Genomic DNA, 22,939 nt, shown 5'->3' on the forward strand with positions numbered 1-22,939 from the left:
AAAAAACACCCCCATATATCAGAATATATTCTCAACAGAAACTGTTTAGTACTACAATTCACTATCAATACTACAAGCTTTGGTACATTTCCACTAAATACATGTTTGCTGGGCAAATATGAATGACACCTTTAGAAATCACTATGGGACTTCTTTTTTTTTTTTTCCTGAGTAAAATCCCTGTGTTAGCAGCTCTTGTAGGTAAAAGCAAAAGGATCCTGAAAGGATTTTCAAGTCGTTTTGTTGGTGATTTTGGCCATCTAAAATTTGTCTTGCCACTTGGGGTTTGAGGAAGATTATTGAAAGCTTGTGTATTTTCCTTCTTTGGGTGGTATGGATTTCCTTAGTTCAGATTGGTTGTGGAATCCTTAACAAGCAGATTCATGTTTTACTCAATTTTAGTGGTTTGAGATTCTTCAGCTAAAAATTTATTTAACGTATAATTAGAAATCAGGTAGAATTTCGAGGCTGAACACCTGTAGTTTTTCTCAATAATTAGCTACTGCTTTAAAGTTATATTCATGTTTTATTTTTAGGACATGTTTGTTTCCCATAGTTTGTTTTATATTCTGCATGCCTCCATGGGCAATTGGCTATAATTTTCACAACCTTCACAACCCGAAAAAAAGTAATACTTATGTAAGACAAAAACAAAACAAAAAAAGCCTGGATGCAACAAAAACTAATTTTGTCCACTCCGTTGCTTTCAAGCAAGTGGCTGATTCAATGCAGTTCAGAACATCCTGCAAAAGAGATAACTTTTAGCTACTTTCATCTCTCAGCATCAGTTTGAGTAAAATGTGACATCATTTGCTCTAGAGACCAGAGAACTTTAGATATGGCGGGTCAGCATAAAGGTCAGTTTTGACGGAGAAAACCTGACTGACCATAAGAAATTTTATGATACATAGCTCAGGTTGGAGACAGGGGATAATAGCACATGAGGAGGTCTTGCTTTAGCCAATTACTAAAAAATTCAAGCTAGGAATCTTCGTTGGAAAATAGTGTTGCTAGTTAATATGACTTCTTCAAGAAGAGTAAAGAAGCAGCCAACTTAGCCAGGGACAGAAGAGTCTCAAAATAGTTCTTTCCTAGAAAGGAGGATTCGAGAAATAGAAGACAGTTTCCCCATTCTCACAGACCTAATTATTTTGCTAGGGAAACAAAGCTAATACACTTAGAAACACTGATTAACTGTATATTGTAAACTGTAAAGTAATATTAATTTAGAAAAGGAGCCAGCACAGAGGCTGGAATACCCACAAACCGAAAGCTAGCATTTGATGGATGCCTGTTCTACCAGGCTCTATAATAGATACTCTCCACATATATTATCTCTGTATTTGCACAGAGGTTCATGGACGAGGTGAAACTATGAAAGACTTGAGAGATGGTCAGGATGAGGGAGAGAGAATTGAAGGATTATAAATGCTAGAGCTAAAACAGAGGGGGCTTCTTAAGAGTTTGTTCTATTTATAGGCTGCAGAGAATCCATGAGCCTTCTAAAATTATGCAAAATTTTGCCTACCTGCATACCTGAAACCACGATCGCTTAAGATAATGATTAAAGTGATTGAATCTTTCATTCTAGCAGAGTGAATGTCCACAGCTTCCTTTGGCAATATGTTCCAGGATTTAATCATTTTTAGTGGCTAGCATTTCATCTTACCTAATCTTGAAAGAAGGAAAAGGAAGTAGGGAAGTAGGGAGTTAAGGAAGGATGAAAAGGAAGGAAGGAAGGAAGGAAGGAAGGAAGGAAGGAAGGAAGGAAGGAAGGAAGGAAGGAAGAGAGGGAGTGAGGGAGGGAGGAAGGAAAGAAAGAAAGGAAATGAAATGAAATGAAATGAAATGAAATGACATGAAATGAGATGAAATGAAATGAAATAAAACCTTGGTATTTTTTTCTTCAATTCCATCTGCTAAGGCACATGAAGAGCAAATATTGTATTCAGTACTCAGAAAACAGTTCTGATGCACAAGAACTCCCAAGAATATGTCACTCTTGTTAAGGTTATGACTTTTGGGAGCTGAGAAAATGATTTGACTCTTAATTTGTGTTACCTTCAGTTAGAAGTGTATTTTAACTCTTATAAATAAAACTGTATTACTTTATCAGTGGTATACCTGACACATTTGATACCAGAAACAGATAATTTTAATATCCCCTCTATAGAACAGTCACTTTCAGGAAAAAAAAATATGAATTTATATGAATAATAATAAAGTCCAGAATAAAACTCAGAAACATTTTTAAAGTTTTAATATATTACTAGACCACTTCATATTACAGTACAAAAAAGGAAAAAAGTAAAGGATTGATTCTTTTTATTTATATTAATGTATTTTAAATTAGAAAAAACTTAAACCTACATATTATTCTTCACAGTAGTGAGTAATATTATAATAACAAATAAGTGAATTATAATAAAATCAAAATTACAAAAAAGATACAACCTACATATGTACTAAATTATACCAGTGATAGTTTATTTTGTTCTTCATTGCTTAGTTAATTTAAAAGAATTTTAAAGATTAGCCAATAAAATCAGTAAAATTTGTCACATATAAGCTAAAATTCATATTTCCCAAACAAGAATAATGCACCTCACAGTTGATACTGTCTCACTCCTAAATTTTAAACACAAATAAAAATCCTAAGCAGTCATGTAAAATGAGAGAATGTCTATTTCTTTGTCTTTGCAATCACTGTACTAGCATTGTTTATTTGAGATCAACTATTGAAATGCTAGGGTATGAGCTGCACAGGATTCACAGACTTGAACTACATCTGAAATGAACTTAAATGATTTTTAACCATTAGGAACTTACTTTCAAAATAATAGGTAAGCAGAGTCATTGTCCATTGGAAGTTCAATTATATAATTGCAAGTTCTCTGCATTAACTTCTGTGTAGTTATTTAAAAGAGAAGTAACAAAACTTTGCTGATTTAAGCTTGCATATATATTATTGAAATTCAACTGTAACCACAGCATTTGTTTAGAATGTGGAATGAACAAATTTTATTTTCAGAAAGATTATTTTATAACTATGTTTAGAATTGCCAGCATGTATTGATATTTAGTCAGAAGTAGGAGGTCTTCATTTGATTGTGGTCACTCTTGATACCTAAATGTTCACTGTATTAGTCATTTAGTTTGATAGCTTTATTATTACTTCTAAATTATTTATAGACAGGACAACCCCTTATTTCCTGGACCTGAGGTAGACAGCCTCATTTTCAGTATACCACTGACATTTGTTATTCAGTTTATAGGAATTCTGGTTCTGCTTTAAATGCATGTTACATTTAGCATGCAAAATTATGTAGTGCTAACTTGTAATCAGCAAATAGTTTTCTTTTTATCTTTGATGATGCCCACTGAGTGTTCTCTGAAATGTAGCTTTCATTCTCTCTGACCTGTGTGAGCTTGAGGTGATTACCTGGTTTTTGCTCTGGAAAAAAATACCGTTCTATGTTATTTGAGAGATACCTATGGAATCCTTTTATGCAAAGATTTATTTGTTTATGTCATGAATCTTTATTGGCTTGTCTTCCATCATTCAAGAGGGATGGAAAAGGATAGATTCACTAAGGCAGTAGTTGTTAAAGTTTTGTAATTTAATTGCTTAAGGCAACAAAATGCCCTATATGCACTTTTAAACTAAAAATACCAACAACCTCTTTTTATGATTTAATTTATACATTTACACAGATGGTCATAGAAGGGGGTATTCATCAACATCTGTAAAGGTTGAGAAAATGATGAATATTTGTAAAATGCCAGAATAGAATTACTGAGTTTGCAGATACAGATAAAAAATACAAAATTTGAATATCTAAAAGATATTCTCTTCAAGCTAGTTTTCTAAAGATCTAAACATTGAGTAATTGTCTTTTGCATAAATTTCCCTTTTTATAGATGAAGTAAATTCTTACTAATTTGGACTACATTAATTAGGAATTTGTGATAATTCAGGTATAGGGTGAATTATACTTTTGTTTGGTCCAAATCCTTTCTTCAAAGATAATGCAAATGAATGTTGCAAAGGAGATTGAAGCATGGAGATTTAAAATACCAATGGAAACAATTTTTTTAAGTTTACTTAAGCACTTTAAGGATGCTCATTAATATATATGCAATGATATAATTTAAAATAATTCTTACATATTTTAATGAATCACCTAAAAATCTCTGGTAGCTAACAGCATTTCTTCAAAAATGTTCTACTTTTTCAACCTTTTTTTTTTTTTACCATTTCATTATACGCCTCATCCAAATTAGTTTACGTTAATGAGGTTTTTCTGAAATTATAACCATTTCTTAATATCTAATACTATTCTCTTTTTTTAAAGCAAATGAATACATTTGTGACTTGGTTAACATTTCTCTGAAAGTCTTTTGAGTCAAGTGTTTGAACTTAAGTAATATCTAGATTTTATATTTCAGGTGAAAGAGACATTGTTCTGAGGGATGACATCCATTTTAGTTATCTGCACTGATCAAATTAACTGAATGATCAATAAATCACTGATTCTGTGTTCTGACCTGGGGCTATCTTGATAGACAAGTGAGGGAACCACTGTATTTAAGAATTATTTTACCAGTAACTGAGTGACTGGTCTGTTCCGAATTTGTTCATTGCACATTGAGACTGATCAAGTAGCCAGACCCCCAAGATCATACCAGCTGGTGACCCTTTTTTCAACCCACTGCTTTGAATCACAGGCAGAATTCAGTCAGCAATCTGGAAGAAGGAGGGACTCATTTGATTATGGCCACTCCTTACACCAAAATCTTCACTCTGTTAGTTACCTAGAACTCTGAAAATTCAGGGTTCTAACCAGTTATGCACATTTCTGATCTAGTTCTTGCCACTTGTCCCTTTGCTCACCACGCTGCAGCCACCATGGCTTCTTTTGATTTCCGAAAATCTCCCAAGCTACTACTGTCCCTCCCACACTTTTGGTCTGGTCCAGAGTCCTCTTTCAGGTGTCACCTCGGAGAAGCTTTTCTAGACTCCCTGGTCTAAACTAGCCACTCCCAGTAGTAATTTTATAACACCCAGTAATTTTCCTCCATGGAATGAATCACGGTTGGTAAAGATATCTTTATTTACATAACCGTTCATTTAGTATCCGTTTTCAGTGCATGTGCATACGTGCACACACACAAACAATTGTTGGCTCCATAAGGGCAGGGAGTGAGTATGTTTTGTGTATTGCTGTCTCCCTGGTGCCTAGCATAGTGCACACATATTTCTTGAATTAATAAGTGGTCCTAAAGGGAGATTTTTTTTTAAAGAGTAAGAGTGGGGGAGGGGAAGATAGGGAGAGAGAGAGAGAGAAAGAAAGGGAGAAAGAGAGAGAGAGAATCCCAAACAGGCTCTGCACTGTCAGCATGGAGCTTGAGGAGGGACTCCATCCCAGAACTGTGAGATCATGACCTGAACTGAAATCAAGAGCTGGATGCTTAACCCACTGAACCACCCAGGCACCCCCTAAAGGGGATTTTTTAATTTATGACACCCAAGGATTGGTTGAGAATTACTGAATCCATTCTCTACAATGAAAACTATATCTCACATGATCTTAAAGGTCCTATCCCCAGACCGTTTTTGCCTCTAGATTATCCTAAGGAAATGAAGGTCATCTTTTATCAGAGTAACTAAGGGAGAGAGTCTATTCTGTTTTAGATCCTCTCCTCTGAAGGCCGTTTGGGCCTAGTGGTCTTATCTTTTAATCCTGGGTTTAAATCCAGGGTCTTTTTTCTGGTGGTATAATGTTGGATAATTACTTAACTTTTCAGTCTCTCGGGCTAATAACACTTGCCTTACATAGTTTCATGAGGATTAAATGAGATGGTGTCAATAAAGTCTTAGCACAGTGTCTGGTACACAGAAAACAGTAAATAGTAACTATCTGTCACTATTTTTATTATTGAACTCAGAGTAATTTTTGTGACTTGTCATTGTGTTTGCAGTCTTCTGACTGCTATGTTCTCTCTATGGCTCCCATTCTTCAGTTCTTTGAAGTGATGAGTGAGGCACTATGATTTTTCTCAGGGCAGTAGCTATAAATAGGTTCTTTATTTCACACAAACATGGCTACCACTCCACTTTCTATGCAACATTATCAAATATTCTTCCAGGACACAAAGACCTCATATTATATTATTTTCCAGTTATTTTATGATGTTGTTTTGAAATTATAGAAAAATATTTTAACATTTAAGATGTTATTGTCCTTCAGTAAGACTATAGTTTGTCTTTTATAGTTGTGTGTATGTATTTTTAATTATTTTTCCTTTGTTCCTTTAGTTATCTTTCCTTTTTATTTCCCTTGATTTCTGTGTTTTATTACTTCCTTGTATATCCAGCTTTTCTGGTGTCTTTTCTATATCCTGTGCCAACTTTTCTTCCTCATCTTATCTATTAAATAGAGCTGTTTCTCAAAATTCTTTCCTCAGATAGGTTTTTCTCCCCCTTTCTACTTAATTTCTCAGGAATCTCATCCATCCCCAGAGTTTCATCTATCATCTTACCATGTGGCTCCCAAATGGGTGTCTCTAGTCCCAGCCACTTTGTTCAACTACCATTTGCATTTCCAGTTTTTTGTTGAACCTCTGCACTGTGCCCATTAGCAGCCTAACTAGAAGATGCCCAAACTGAGTTTTCATCTTCCTCTGCAAATTTCTTATCCCACCATAACTGCATTTTTTGTTAATCATTTCATTATTTTCCCAGTCAATTGGGCCTGAAACTTTTAGAGAACTCTAATTACTTTTCTTCTTCTACCCTTACTTTAATTCTGTTGGCAAGTAATTGAGATTCTCCATCTATTCATTCATTCATTCATTCATTGATCCATGTAATCAGTATCTATGAAATAAATGCCTAGAATGTCTCAGGCAGCGTGCTAAGTATAAGAGATACAATGAAGAGGAAAAATCTTATAAGGGCAAGCCTAATGAAGGTTATTGTCTAGTGAGGGAATACAGGCATTAATCAAATTATTATAAAAGTTAATAATTAACTTTTAGTTGTGAGATGTGCTGTGAAGAAAGGAATTCAAAGAGTTAGGATGTAGCCTAGTCTGGGGGATCATGGAAGGCTTCCTAAGGAAGATGTTTGGACTAGGTTCTGAAGGATGAATAGGAATTAATTAGGAAAAGAGAAAAGGAATAGTATTTTAGGCATGTGCAAAAGGATGGTATACTATCATTATATTCAAGCCACACTCTATTTCAGTCCCTCAGAGAGTGACAGAGAGCTGCTACCATACGAAACTAGAGGTAGGTAAGAAGTAGACCATACAGATCTTGAATAGGGCTATTTTAGATTTTTAACCACAAATAGTGAAAAGGTGCTGAGGATGTTGAGCAGAGGAATGACATGATCAGATTTGTATTTTGAAAATATCACTCTGGCTGCCATGTGGAGATTGCAAGAGAGCAAGAGGGCCTTTGAGTGATCACTAAAGAGGCTGGTGGAGTAAGATGAGGGCATTTTGGACTAAAGTGGTTGTGACAGGGACATAAATTATTAGCTGGATTAGAGAAATATCTAGAAGCTAAAAGCTAGAGAACTTAGTAATTGATTGAATGTGGGTGTGGAGGTAGAATGTGACAGTGAGGACGATCCCTGGATTTGGCTCTTACAACAGATGTAGAGGGTTGCTACTGACAGAAAGCAAATGCTGGAAGAGCACTAGGTGGTTTGGGCAACAAAGTATAGACAAGTGATACCACTTGTTTGGTATCACAGGAGTTGGGTTTTGAACTTATATTTAAGTGCTTTGAGGGGCACCTGGGTGGCTCAGTCGGTTAAAGTCCAACTTCACTTCAGGTCATGACTCACAGCTCGTGAGTTCAAGCCCCGCGTCAGGTTCTGTGCTGACAGCTCAGAGCCTGGAGACTGCTTCGGATTCTGTGTCTCCCTCTCTCTCTGCCCCTCCCCTGATCATGCTCTGTCTCTCTCTCTCTCTCTCTCTCTCTCTCTCAAAAATAAACATTAAAAAAATTTAAAAAAAGATAAAGTGCTTGAGTTATCCAAGTGGATATTCTAGGTCTGGAGCTCAGAAGAAAGACGTAGACTGGAGAGGTGGAAACCAGAAAATTATTGGTGTAGAGGTGGTTAGGGAAGTTGTAGTGTGGGTAAGACTCATCTCTTGATTGGAAGGTTTTGTCTGAGGAGACAAGAAGGCCTAAACTGAACTTTGGAATATATCAACATTCAATGATTGGGCGGGGGAGGGTGAGCCTGCGCATGGTTCTGAAAGGAAGGTGGGGGGATGCCAACCTAGGAAAGAGCTGAAAAAGAATGCCTTCCAAAGAGGAGGCGAGAGGTCAGCAGGGTCAGGTGCACCCTATTGCTCAAGCAAGATGAGGAATGCAAAATGTTCTTGGCTTTAGCATGTAGGGCATCAGTGTGTTGGTGATATCTGTTTCAGAGGATTAATATCGACCAGAATCAAGCAGAGGGAATGAAGATATGCATACAATTTAACAAATGAATCTGTGAAAAGGAGCAAAGTGACTGGGTACAAAACTAGGGGTGAAAGTGGGTTGAAAGATGGTTCATTTTGAGTTGGGGAGATTAGAGCTTGGTTAGACCCTGAGCATAAGGATTTGTTTGGGAGAGGAGGATTGAATATAAATGTAGCAAAGAAAAGGGATAATAGACTTGGGAAAGGCAAAAGAGAACAGCATCTCTGGGTTGAGAGGCTTGCCTTAATTGGAGGAATAGCTCCTTTTCTATAAAAAGTTCTGGCTTTTGGTTTATAATGCCCCTGAAATTTGAAATCTGTGTATTTAGGAAGACCATTACTTCCTGTCTTGCTATGGTAAGATCTTTCTAATTCTTACTCTCCTGCCTTTTCTTTCCTTCTAGTAGGTCTTTGCTGCTATCAGACTGTGCTGAACATAAGCCCTCAGTGGCTTCTCATTATCTACCTTATTAAGTATGCTGTTTGTAAACTACCTTCCCATTGCTTACTACTTAAGGCCTAAATAATGTGGCACTTGCCTTTCTAACCTTCTCTTCCACTTCTACTCTACCCATGCCCACATTTCACTCAAACTGATTATTCACATTTCCCTAAACATAAATTCATTTTTCCAGACATATTTTTCTTATCATAGTCTTCTCTTTATTGGGAGCATGATCTATTGCTTTCAAAATCCTTTCCATTATTGAAGGCCCATCTGAAGGCCCTTTCTTTTCTATAATTTTCATACCATTTTTTAAATCTTGGAGCAGGGGTGTTAATTTTGTTACCTGATTACCACAAATATACTTAGGGAAACATATAGCTAGAATATATCCATAATCACAAATTAGGGTATGGAAACTAGGAAAATCTTAAATTTCTCCTTCAATTCAATTTAATACTTAAAAAAAACAAAATCATGTCTAATTGTGAAAGAAGAAAAATAATTATTTGAAGCATCTAATGCCTATTTCAGCATCATGGGCAATAGCACAGCTTTGGAAACAACCTAAATATCCATCAATAAGGTGCTGTTGGAAAAAATTATGGTTCATCCATACAATGGAATAAATATATCCAACCACTTAAAAAGTTAGAAAAATTTTTAATTACTCATTTAAAGACTGTGTAAAATCTATTGCTAAGAACAGGCAAATGCAAAACAGCATATGTGCTATGTAGTCATTTGTCTAAAAAGGGAAGAATGGAAAATGCACACATATGTGTATGTTTGCTTGATAGGCATGCAAATTATCTCTGGCAGGACACACACAAAGTGACAACTAGTTGCTAGGTTTGAGAGGTAGACTTTTCACTCTGTATACTTCTTTTATATACTTTTCAGGTGTATGGTTGTATTACCTAGACAAAAAATAAACACAAGTTTTAAAGTAACAAAAGTAATGGTTATTGGACACAAAATTGAAAACAGTTTTAGACACAAAATTCTATAGAAATCTTGGTTGGTTCAAGTTCAAAGATTATAAATCTGCCCAATATTATAACTGTTAATTAATAAAATCATTCTTTTGAAACATTTCAGATCCTTCAGTGGAATTTGACTTTGAATCCTTTTTATCTCATGCCTGAATGATTGTAACAGCCTCCTTTTCTACTTTGCCCACCCCCAGCCTCCTCACCATACACACATAGCTTGTACTCCACACAATAACCAGAGTGATTATTTTATAAACAGAACTTAAACAAGGTTACTTGTCTATTCAAAACCCTGCAGGGATTTCCCATCTCCTCAGATTAAAGTCAAGATCCTTGCAATGGCCATTTGCTATTCCCTGGATCTGAAATGCTTTTCTCCCATCTACCTGGTTAACTCCCTCACTTCATTTAGGTCTCTCTGCAAATGCCCCCTCAATAGAAAGACTTATCTTGATGCCTAAAATGGCACCCCATCCCATTATAGCCTACCGTACTTACCATTCCTGATTGTTTTTATAGCACCGCTTAACTGCTCATAAATGTATCACTTATCACTTAACACTACCCTTAAATATATATAAATTTATATTTTATTATCTATCTCCCATGTTAGAATATAAGTTTTACTAGACCTGCATCCCACAACACTCAGAATGATGCCTAAAACATAACAGGTATTCAATATGCATTTGTTGAATTAAAGGATGAATGGACTGTCGGCATTAAATTCCTGCTTTTAGAAGATTTTTCCTACTCTGTCCCATATATGTATTAGATTCAATTCAAAAACATTTTATTGAGTCTGTACCATACAATAAGTACTTCAGAAGACTCAAAGATGAGTAAGACACAGTTCACATTAATTATTATCATACATTATATGAACAACCTTTGTTGTGACTATTATTGGTGAATAGAATTTTTAAATGTTTATTTATTTTGAGAGCACACACACATGCATGCACACATGACTGGAGGAGGGGCAGAGAGAGAAGGAGAGACGAAGTCTAAAGCAGGCTCCCTGTTGTCAGCACAGAGCCCAACATGGGGCCCCATCCGACCAACCACGAGATCATGACCTGAGCTGAAATCAAGAGTCCGGCATTCAACTTACTGAACCACCCAGGCACCCCGGTGATAGAACTTTTAGACAATATCACACAGATTCAGAAACTAGAAGTCCACCTCGCTGATTATATTGGGTAAATTTATATTTTTTATATTTATGGGTATTTTATATTTTTTTAAAAATTTTTTATGGGTAAATCGAAGTTATAGGCATTTTTATTTTAGTTTTGCCTCCAGTAGACCAATATCTTACATATGAGAACATTGACAAAATTAATCTGGAATGAAAATTTCTAGTTTACTCTTGTACTTTAGTGTAGAGACCACCTTAATATGACTCAGGTTAGCTAAGTGACTACTAAATATGTACAATTGCATCATTTTTACTTAGTTTTATCTGTATGTTTTGAAAGGATATGGTATTAGTCTTTACATTTACATATTCACTTAATTTTGAATTAGAAAATGTATGCTAGGTTTTAAAAATTGGTTTAGGGCTTGGAGGTATGAGTTTTACTAAAAACTACTTTGTAAAAGAGATTTTAAAATGAGTAATGATACATAAATAATATATTAAACATATATAACATATTACTAACGCCATTCTTCAACCAGTTTTCTGATCACTGCACTTTCAAAGTTACTTTGCCACTTTTGTCTACTTTACAGATATTATATATCAAATATAAGGAGACACAATGCAAATTCTAATTTTAGATTTATTTTGTATCATTTATGTAAATTTCCTTAATATGGGAATGGAAGTAAATGTAATACCTTCTAGACTGATTAAAAATTAATGTGTGGAAGCCTGGGAGCCTAATTTAAAAGACCATCAGAAGACTTGAATTAGTTAGCTATAGACTCACAGCTTTAATGTGTAGACCTGAATTATACTGCATTACTTATCATTGAGTACCAAAAATCACTCTTATAAAGCACATAATGGCAATCCGTTTCCCCACTGAAAGATAGCAGCACTTTCAAACATATTAGATACTTAGAATGTAACTGTGAAATCACTGTAAATTCTGAATTGCCCTTCTTTATATTTCAAGGTAGCTGAGAATGAGCAACTAAAATTTCCCAGTTTAATATAAGATGTGAAGATAATTTGGGAGAGGTAGATAGTTTCCACTTTTGGGAAAATCATAAAATAAGTGACTCAAGAATATTAAGTAATTATTACCGAATCCTTAATGTTTTGTAGCATACTATAAAAATAAAAGACGGTATCCATGTGTTGCATAAAAACTCTAAGATTTAAAAGTTCTAACACATTAGGCCCCATATGCATAATTCTTTGAGAAAATTAGATATTTTTATAATTTATAAATGTTCTCATTATTTCATAGTCAAGATTATGTTGGTGTACAGAACACTAATTTTCCCATTTGGGGCATAATAACTTAGAGAATCTGGTTTATAAATGCATTCTATGTGGAGTTCATGATTAGCTCCCTTATGATTTGGGGGAGAAGTTAAGGGCATATTTTCCTGGGTTTTATTTACTTCATCTTGCCTCGATTGAACTGTAGAGCAAATACTAGGAGTTTACACATACATTTATTATTAAATTGACTCAAATATTGACCCCCAAGCCTAGACAACAAGATAAATATACCTTTCAAAATTGTAATGTAATATGAAATGGAGAGTAAGCAGTCTTATTTTCTTAGGGTAAGCATTTCAGATACTTTTTGCTTAATTCTTAACTAAATTCTCATGATGCTAAAGAAATTGTGACATTAAATAAATCTCATTTTCTTATCCGTTATTTATGTTGAAAGAAATTCTCATAAACCTTAGGTTGGTGGGGGAAAAATATTTTCAAACTACAATCTCTGTAATTTGTGATATTCATGAATAGAATTTGGAAATTAATATTCTGGAACAAACTTCATCTTGACACATATGTATGATTGAGTTGTTTTTTAACTGTGGCCTAATTTGAAAAAAAAAAAACGGAAAGAATAAGGAGGAGAGAGCAGAATTCAATGAAATGAAATGATTTGGTTTCATCTTAAAGGATCTGGGGCTCAGATCACAGTTGACATGGTCAAGTTCATATAACTAACTGTCTCTTTAATGCCCTGCTTTACTCAACCCTAACTGGAAACGTATGGTATAGGTGAATATTCAGGAGAAGAATCTTAGATTGCTGGAAATCATCTAAAATTAATAATCCACCTATTGGGTGCCTAGGTCTTTCAGTCGATTAAGTGTCTGTCTCTTGATTTTGGCTCAGGTCATGATCTCACAGTCATGAGAAAGAGGCTTGCGTTGGACTCCACACTTGGCTGGGCATGGAGCCTGCTTGGAATTCTCTCTCTCCCTCTCCCTCTGCCCCTCCCCTGCTTGTGTATGCTCTCTCTAAATTAATTAATTAATTACTTAATTAAATTAATAATTCACCTTCACATAATTGAAATATAAAACTCACTGGAAAAATGATGCAAAATTTTCTTCACTTGGAACTCTGCAAAAAACAATTTTATTTTTTTAAAGCACTTTAAAAAAAAGACTTTTTGCTGTATTCTCAATGATTTTAAACTCAAACTGCAGTGTTTTTCTAGTTCATTATGTAAATTCTGTCATAGTTGTTAGGTCCATTTATAGCTTCTCCATGTTTCAATATGTAAAGTAATTCCACCAGTGAATCATGTACCAGAAACATGAGCTTTGAGACTTTTAGCTGACTAATAGGCTACATTTGAAAAATTAACTTGATAACTTAAAGGAAATAAGCTAATTTGCCTACATGGGAATGTTTTGATAACATGAACAAATATATGTGTAAAGCTCATGTTGTCAAATATTGGCATTTTAAAACAGCAGCAACCCAAGAACTCCACTTTTGTCTAATGGTATTTGATAGAATCTAAATTGAGCCCAAAGAGAATTAGCAGTCCAGAATGCACATCATTTCTTCCTAGAGAACCATGTCTTTTCTCTTTAGCAATATAGAAATATTTGGAGTTGATGGTTTTCTGTTGTTTTTTTTTGTTTTGTTTTTTTTTTTACATATGTACTCTAAAGCCATTGAATATGAAACGCTATGGCCGGAACTCTGGTATGCAGGAATCCAGAGCGCACCATTCACTCATTCCTGGAGTTACACAGTGTGGCGACTATGCACAGATTGTAGCAACCTGGAGTGTTTCACTTAGCTATAAATTAGAAATTAGCAAGGACATTATGTCTTTGTAAGCTAAAAAGCTCATATTGGTTATAATTTTGTCTGGACTTTGTTTTCAATAGATCCCAATAGATTGAGGATTGAATGAAGTAAATATCAAAGCCAGTAGTATGTCATTACTGATAGTGTAAGCCTTACAATTGCAAATACCAGCAGAAAGATTTACTAGCAATCTTTGGATTAAGTAAGCCTTGCTCTTGGGTGCATTTTATGTTTCATATGCTGTAGCTTTGTCTCTGAAAGTGTGTGATTTTGTCAATGCAACAATATGCAAAAAGCCTTTTAATAGTTAAAAATAGTCTGTGTTAAAGTAAAGATTTAAATAATGATTTAGCTATTTATTAGTCTTTAGTTTGTTTCTTAATATGTTTAGCTGTAGTATTTTAAGTGCCATGCTTTTATCTCAAACAATTATTAAAGCTTCGATATAATAATTTAGTTGTTGTTTTAATATAGGATTATAGTTTGGAGCAGAGGATAAAATCTGTGATGCAAAAGCATCATCTTACTTTATAACCATTTTCTCTACAAGATGCCTATGAAAAGAACATTTGTTGTTTTAATTGTAGAACACTATTATACATTTTCTGCTTTACAGGGGATAATAATTTTCAGAGTAGCACCATGTGACCCTCTTTCCCTGTTGTGCCCCTCCACATCACCACTTCAGAACCCCACCCCCAGAGCAGGCCCCAGCTGGAATGTCCCTTTGTCATGAAGCTTCCGTGATCGCCTCCAAACCAAAGAGATTTGCCCCTTCTCTAACTCCTATTCCTCTTTGTTGCTCTTTACACCCCACTTTACAATTCCACTCTCTGCTTTGAGTTGTAGTTATTTGCAAGCCTTTCTTTTCCTTCCCACCACTCTTGTGAGTAGGGGTCTTTATTTTTAATCTTTCTCAATGTCTAGCACGTAGCAGGTACTAAATAGTTTTTTGTGCAACAATAATAATGTTTTCCCATTTTAATGTAGCCCATTTTTATGGTAGTTCATCTGACCTCTTTCTTATTTGGCCTTTTAGTGTATAGAGTTTTTCTGAAAAGTAACTGACCTCTTCTATTTCCCATGTAGCACTGCTTAACACACTGAAATCTAAGGTCTCAGAAAAATAGGCACCAATAGTTTTACTGATGCAATTTATTTAATGAAGGAAAGAGTTCTCATTAGTTTTCAAAAAGCAACCGGATGGGACTTATTGGTAAATAAATAGTTGAGGACTTTGTTCTTCCCCACTTTGTAAGTTTGTCTTTGGACTGTCCTTTCTATACAAAATGAGCACAGTTTAATGTCATGTTTCAAGATCCAAGGCACCTCTCTGAAGTCCAAATTAGGAATAAGGTAAAAACCAGAAATGGGAGTGTAGTGGATTTTAGAAATTTTTAGTGTTATGTTTTTTATTTTTGAAGCAATGCATTATCTCTGTCTTTAACTTTTTTGTTTGGACCAGTGGGGTCCACTGGGGAGGAGAGATGTAGAGATTTTGGGAAAACAAAAGGCTTTAGTAACAAAAATGGGGATAAACAGAAGAGAAAATTTCAGGATGTCATTTCCTGTCGAAGCTATTCCTCTGCCGGTAGATGGTCAGGTTGCTACTGGGGTGACCTGTGAGAGAAAGACCTAGATACTGATGAATTCTTATGTGGAAGTCAGTATGGTGGTTTAGGCGACTTTTGAATTCTGACAATTCTTGGCAAGAGGTTTCTTTGATCATTGCCAGTTAGGGGCATGGTAGCACTTTTGGCGGGGAAGCAGAAAGCAAGCCATTAGAGCTAGACAAATACATGTCTGCTGTTTAGTCAGTGAGGTGTAAAGTAAGTCAGTTTGGTCAACCAGGTCTCTTAGAAGTGATACAAGAACCATTGTTGATTGGGCTTGATTGTGTTGCCTAGTTCATGGGTTTTCTGGCTCTTGTCCTTGTTTCTTTCGTTCCTCAACTAAGGAGAGTCCTAGATAATGAAGTCAGGTTAATCGTGTTACTATTTAACAGTGTCTCAGTTTCACTTGAAGATTTGCCCAGGATTTAGAAGCTGTTGACACTGCCCCAGACACAGTACTGAGGATAGCAAAGTTCTAGTACCAAGAATACCACACGGGAGTTGGAAAGATGCAAATGTGAGGGAGTGATGCCTGCCACTATCTTTATTCCACAGTCCTTCCCAAATAACATTCAGTAGAAGCTAAGTTCCCTTGGTGCACTTCTCTCCATGCCCCAAAACTCAAAAGGGAAGTGGATCATGGCTATGGAGAGTTCTTTCCATCTTGGCATCCAGTGAGGCATCACTTAGCTGGATCTTTATCTCAAGTGCTAATTGATGCTGTTAACTTTCTGCAGTGATGCCAGGAAATTGTAATTGAGGAAATGACACTTTGCTTATCTTGTGCTAGGAGGTTTTATTTAGAGAACCGTACGTTTCGTTTCATTAGCCGAAGGGCACTAAAGTAACATCACACTATTTAGTATACTGGAAAGATGAGTTATTAGGTCTCCTGATACCATGTAGAAATTGTTATATACCTAAAAAGTAAGACTTTCTGAGCTCTTCAGCAGAAGGATCAGGCCTAAGGTACTATACTAGTATATTTTCCATGAATTAAGTAGTTTTTTCCTACTCATAGAAACTTCTATTAAGACATACTCTTTCACTGAGTCATTAAAAGCAGCATGCTTTTTTTGTAACTTTTCCCTTTTAATAAAATTATAATGTTAACTTAGTGTGAGTATGTGTACGTAAATGTGTGGGCAAATCATTAAATAGGGGTATCCAATGTAAGCATTCTACAGAATGCTTCTACACCTACCTGTATGCTTCTACACCTACCTGTATGGTGTACCTGAACGGCTTCTACACCTACCTGTATGACTTTTGACATGTTATTTAACTTCTCTGTGCCTAGTTTTCTGTTTGTAAAATGCTAATTGATAATGGTACCTACCTCACAGAGTATTATGAGGATTAAATGAGCCAATACACATAATACATTTAGAACTATGCTTGGCAGTGGTTCAGTAATATTAGTCATTATTATTATTACTTCATGTTATCAATTTTTAAATTTTTATTTGTATATTTTCTTAATTTATATCCAACCATCTATATCAACTAGACTTAACCGTTCTTAGTTCATAATACATAAAGAACTTATGTTGTACTTTTCTCCTTCCTTGGTATCGTTATTTTTTTCCAGCTTGACAGAGATCAACATGAGAAGTCCTTAAGCAAACCAACTATAGCAAACCAAGTCCTTAAGCAAACCAATATAAGTCAATACAAGGCTATTGACCTTGCGTGATCAGGGTTCAATGCTAAGAAAATCACTTACATATCTTTAGTTGAAATACAGAATTAAAACCTGACTCCTTCTGTCCATTTTTACTCCCATCTCCCTACTTACACATGTGTGCACATTCACACATACGCACCCCATCTGTATTCAGCTTGCTGAGGAAAATGAGTGAAAACACTAGTGCAACCATCTTCAAACACATACATGTATAAGGAAAACTGACATTTTATAAAGTTTTTATTTTAGAAATTCTCTAATGAAAAGTCATTTTATGATAAGTTTATCATCTATTTCTCCTTTATAACTAAGCTAATATACCAGATAATATATGTTTTGATTTGTTCTTTTTGTTTGTTTGCTTCTGCCAAATGCATGTTTGTATTTTCAGGTTCTATTCAAAATGAAATTGAAGCAAATATACTTAGATTCTTTTGTTAATATGTTTATTAGTGCTAGATGCCCAAAATATAAAATCTGTGTTCTTTAGGCAGAGAGAGATTTTTCAAATGTCAACAAATTGACCAAATGTTTTCTTGTTTTACTCTAATCTGGTTTTTGTTTTTTAAAGATTTTTAGTACTCACTTGTCTTGATTTCTTCCTTTCGATCTAGTATTGAAGTCACAGTTCCACCTATACTTTGTGTATAAGTGAGTGAAACCCTAACTGCTTTGACTTCAGAATCTCATCTGAGATGAGAAACAAGGATTGTCCCTACCTCCTCTGTGGCTTAAATTATCTGTTCTTGAGGGGCGCCTGGGTGGCTCAGTCAGTTAAGTGACCAACTCTGCCTCAGGTCATGATCTTATGGTTCGTGGGTTTAAGCCCTACATCGGGCTCTGCGCTGACAGCTCGGAGCCTGGAGCCTGCTTCAGATTCTGTGTCTCCCTCTCTCTCTGCCCCTCCCCCACTAGTGCTTTGTATCTCTCTCTCTCTCTCTCAAAAATAAACATTAAAAATTAAAATAAGTAAATAATAAATAAAAATAAATTATCTGTTCTTGGAACTGGAATCATCAAAATGATGCATGAAGCACATGTAGATGACTCTAAAATGTAGCACCATTTCCACCCACCAGCAAGTTGCTTTGTCACGTCAGTTGCTCTCAGAGCAGAGCCCAGAAGAAAGTAGATACAGGGCAAACAGGCTTTTAGCTGAAGGGAAACAAAGTGGGATGTTTGTGGAAGGACATACCCAAAGCAGCTTGATGCCAGCTAAATGTTTGAAAAGTAACCCCAAAGGGAGTGTTGGGAGGGAACTGATGACAAAGCTCACCTTCATCACAATTGTGGCCTGGTGCTGTTGTCCGCTCACGTAATGTCTGTTTTTAAAAGACACAGGTCCTCTGTGCTATAGAGAAGGTTTCAATGTACGAAAACCCCTTAGATACTGGTTGGCCACTTCATGAAATGCCAAAACCGTAGTTGAGTGCTGAGTTGTAAATGTCCGTGGTGCCTATGAATGAATGTATATTTTCCTGCATGATCATCCATTGTGGTGTTTGTAAGTAGCAAAAAAAATGAGCCTGATTTGTTCTCCTTTGTAGAGCCAGGCCGAGGCCCACTACAAAGGAAGTAAACATGCCAAGAAGGTCAAAGCACTAGAGGCAACGAAAAATAAACCCAAAATGGTTTCTTCCAAGGACAGCGCAAAGGCTAATCCCAGCTGCTCCATCACTCCAATCACAGGCAACAGCTCTGACAAATCAGGTCAATGACACTTTTTGTTCTTTACATTCTTTGTGTTTCTCCTGGTCCCCTGCCCCAACCCTACACTCCTCCCCTCGGCAGTTGCATGTTACTCTCCATGATTTGTTTTTATGATATTAATATGTTTCCTTCACAGGAAGGGTTATGTGTTTGCACGGAATCTAGGCATTTGATATGTTACCATTCCATGTTGTTAAATATATACATTTAAGTATATATATGTGTGTGTGTAAATATATATATATATATATGTATATGTATATATGCATGAAAATAAGCAGAGGCTACTTGGTCACAATGTGTTTAGACAAAAATCAAGAAATGGATCTAATCTAAAATACTGAGCTTATTACCTTTTTATTCACTTTATGTTTGGTTTTTGCTATAGCTATTTTCAGTGAAGGAATTCTTAAAGTTGTTTATTAATAGACATTTTTATATTCTTTTACCGCAGTAAAGGGGAGTGGAGGGGCAAAAAGGTGAAGTTTTCTGAGAGTGGCGTTATTGAATGAATCTGGAAATGTGTTCAGTAATAAGAGATTTTGATTTTTGAAGATCTATGTAGAGTTCTCCTCATAGTTACATGAACTTGAGGATTTTAAGGGAGCTATTTAAAAGTTATGAATTGACTAACAGAACTTTACATAATTGGAAATGGGCTACTAGGAAATGCCTCCTAAGAAGAGTCTGTATTTCAGGGGTGCCTGGGTGGCTCAATCAGTTAAGCGTCTGACTTCTGCTCAGGTCATGATTTTGTGGTTCATGAGTTTGATCCCCACATCGGGCTCTGTGTTGACAGCTCAGAGCCCAGAGCCTACTCTGGATTCTGTGTCTCCCTCTCTCTCTGCCCCTACCCCGCTTGTGCTCTGTCTCTCTCTCTTTCTCTCAAAAGTAAATAAACATTAAAAAAAGTAAAAAGACGGGGTGCCTGGGTGGCTCAGTCGGTTAAGTGGCCGACTTCGGCTCAGGTCACGATCTCACGGTCCGTGAGTTCGAGCCCCGCGTCGGGCTCTGTGCTGACAGCTCAGAGCCTGGAGCCTGCTTCCGATTCTGTGTCTCCCTCTCTCTCTGCTCCTCCCCTGTTCATGCTCTGTCTCTCTCTGTCTCAAAAATAAATAAACGTTAAAAAAAAAAAAGTAAAAAAAAAAGTAAAAAGTTAAAAAAATAAGAGTCTGTATTTCATAGTCCAATGAATCAGCAGTTTTTCTGAGTAGATTCAAACTGAATGACTCAGAAAGAAGAGAAAAAAATCACTCTTCTAGCATGTATATCATGAAATTGGATGTTTAAAAGACTTTCACACACAACTGCCCTTCAGGGAGCAAGAAGGATAAGTAATCTCATTTCACTAACTGAGGAACAGTGTCTATGAAAGGAAACTAACAGATTATATCCCTTTCCCTTATGTTTGACTCTGTCTTCAGGGACCTCTCTGTTGGAAGCGCACGTGCACATGCATGCACACACACAAACACATACACAAACACACTTCTCTTCTGAATCTCTTCTGCTCTTCAAATCCTTGTAAAATTTGAGGGGAAGACTTAACAATGCTTTCCTGTGGCTGCTCAGGGCCTTTGGAGGAGAGCAAATCCACTACTATAAGAGGAACTTTCAGATAGCCTGGTCAGGCAAAAAGACTATTTAGGAAGAGACAATTATTGATCAGGTCCCAGGAATGCTGGTTCTAAGAGCTCTGCAGCCTAGGGTTGAGTTAACCCAAATTTGATAAGAAAACCTTTTTGTTCTTTGTGTGATGGAATCACTAAATCATGTTATCTGATGAACAGATAATACTAGATTATTACATCACACCTCTTCCCTTCTAAAGAATAAAGTCTTTTTTATGTATGTTATGTAATTAATCTTTCACCCAGGTCTATCAGATACTAGGATAAAGCATTATCCACAGTTTACGAAATAGCAAACTAAGGCAAAGTCCATATTGCAGCAGTTATTACTGGAGGTTACCCAGTGTTTGGAAGAACAGGATCCATCATCTCCTGACTTCTTGCCTCGTTTCATTTTCTACAAGATATTGTTGCCTCTATGAAACATACCCTGCCAAAGGTTTTATTACCTGAATTATGCTCTTGAAGCAAAGCAGAACTTATACACAAAATGATAAAACAATGTGAGCCCATTCTTTCAGCTTATTTTGTGTTGCAAGCTAATAGCACAGTTGGTAGGTGTTGTGAATGTTCCAGTATTGCTGTTGTGTATGCTCAGTGCTCCCCTTAGTTATATTATTACTTGGGAATTGGGTTTGTCTAGGGATAGTAGCAAAAGTATTGAGTGGAAAGAAAATGTTGAAAATAGAGAAGGATCAACAAAAGTAGAGAAGACAATTAAAAAGAGAAGGAAAAACGTGGAAGAAGAGGAAAGGAAGCATGAAAAAAAAAAGTCAAAGACTAAGATACACAGCCAAGGAAAAAGCAATGTGGAAATAGAAAATCCAAATACAGGGGCCTGGGTCACAATACCTACTCAGGGGCCTGAGTACCTTATACCTACAAGGTACCCAATGAACACATGTGAAAATTTAAACAATTCAAGGGACTTATTCCTACTGTCGAATACTAGTGACAGCTTAGTGAAAGAGACTTTCTAAGCACTTGTGTTTGCCTAGTGAGCATTAAGTACACACTAGGATCAAGTAGGAAAGATAACTGAGGTCTAGAAGAACCGTAGGGGGTGAGAGTAGGGAGAGAGCCACAGAATCTCTTCCTCAGTAGCTATGTGGTGGTCTCTGACCCTGCATCCTCTGCTTCCTCCGCCACTTCTCTATCCACTGCAAAGTACTTGTGGTCTAACAGCATTGGCCTCACTCACTGTGTCATTGTCCAGACTTGGACTAGAAGTAATGGTAACCAGTGACATTTTGGAGTTACCTCATTTTCCATGTTTCTGTACTCAAGATATGTGTAAATTATTTGGTAATTCATTGGTCAGCTTATTCAGATTACTTCTTCCTTTCCCTATGTTTTCTATAAATATTAACACTAATGAACTTATTTTATTTGTTCTGTCATATCCACAAAAGCAATACCAAAGTTGTTGAAAGGTGGCACTACTTAAAAATAAAGTGGGTTGTATTTGCTAAATAGATATTTGTTCTTCTGTCACCTTCAACTGAATATCGGTGTCTAAGCAAGAATTCCCACATGCATTTAGTAGAACTTTCAAGTTAGAAAATTAGAAACTTTGCCCAGCTGAGAAATCTGGTCTAAACAATGTAATGTGTAATCTATTGCTAACTACCTATTTCTGAATCCTTAAAAAGCTCCCACAGCTTTGTCAGAGTCCTAGATTTTTCAGAAACTGGTTTTGATTCCATTTAAAGCTCTGTTTTAGAAGAACAGAAGACTTGAAATCCAATCCTTCATAAATAGTCTACATGGAATGTAGAGAGGAAGAGGAAGGGAAAGGGCAGAAGAATAGCGACTATGACACTTAACTGACCAAAATGTTTTATTTGAGACAATGTTTTATTTGAGACAAATGTTTTATTTGTCTCTAAGAAATCAACCAAAACTTAGATTAAACAGTCACAGTGCAAAGTCATGGTTGACTGCCAATTCTTATGAGACCGAAGTTCCCTAGCATTGGTCTTTCATTTCTGAATGAGGAGTTCCTATCAAGCAGACATGTGCAGTAGCTACAGAGAAAGTTCTTAGATATTTAAATCAAAAGTGAACGTGTTGGTTACTTGATGTCTCAGCCACCAGATTTCAAATATCCAGATGTTCACAGC

The 22,939-nt window shown here is 36.0% G+C and overlaps 1 protein-coding gene across 9 annotated transcripts in view; it reads left to right on the forward strand.

Moving 5' to 3' along the window:
* Positions 1-22,939, forward strand: part of ZNF385B (zinc finger protein 385B) — a 400,092-nt gene that overhangs the window by 349,454 nt on the left and 27,699 nt on the right. For all 9 annotated transcript variants that reach the window (XM_053907268.1, XM_019460969.2, XM_019460973.2 and 6 more), the window contains one exon: positions 19,023-19,185. In XM_053907268.1, the coding sequence (XP_053763243.1) occupies positions 19,023-19,185 (163 nt within the window). The remainder of the gene's footprint in view (positions 1-19,022; positions 19,186-22,939) is intronic.

This window comes from Panthera pardus, unplaced genomic scaffold (genome assembly GCF_024362965.1).
Source record: "Panthera pardus isolate Hobbes unplaced genomic scaffold, ASM2436296v1 HiC_scaffold_10, whole genome shotgun sequence".
In the NCBI taxonomy this organism is placed as follows: Eukaryota; Metazoa; Chordata; class Mammalia; order Carnivora; family Felidae; genus Panthera; species Panthera pardus.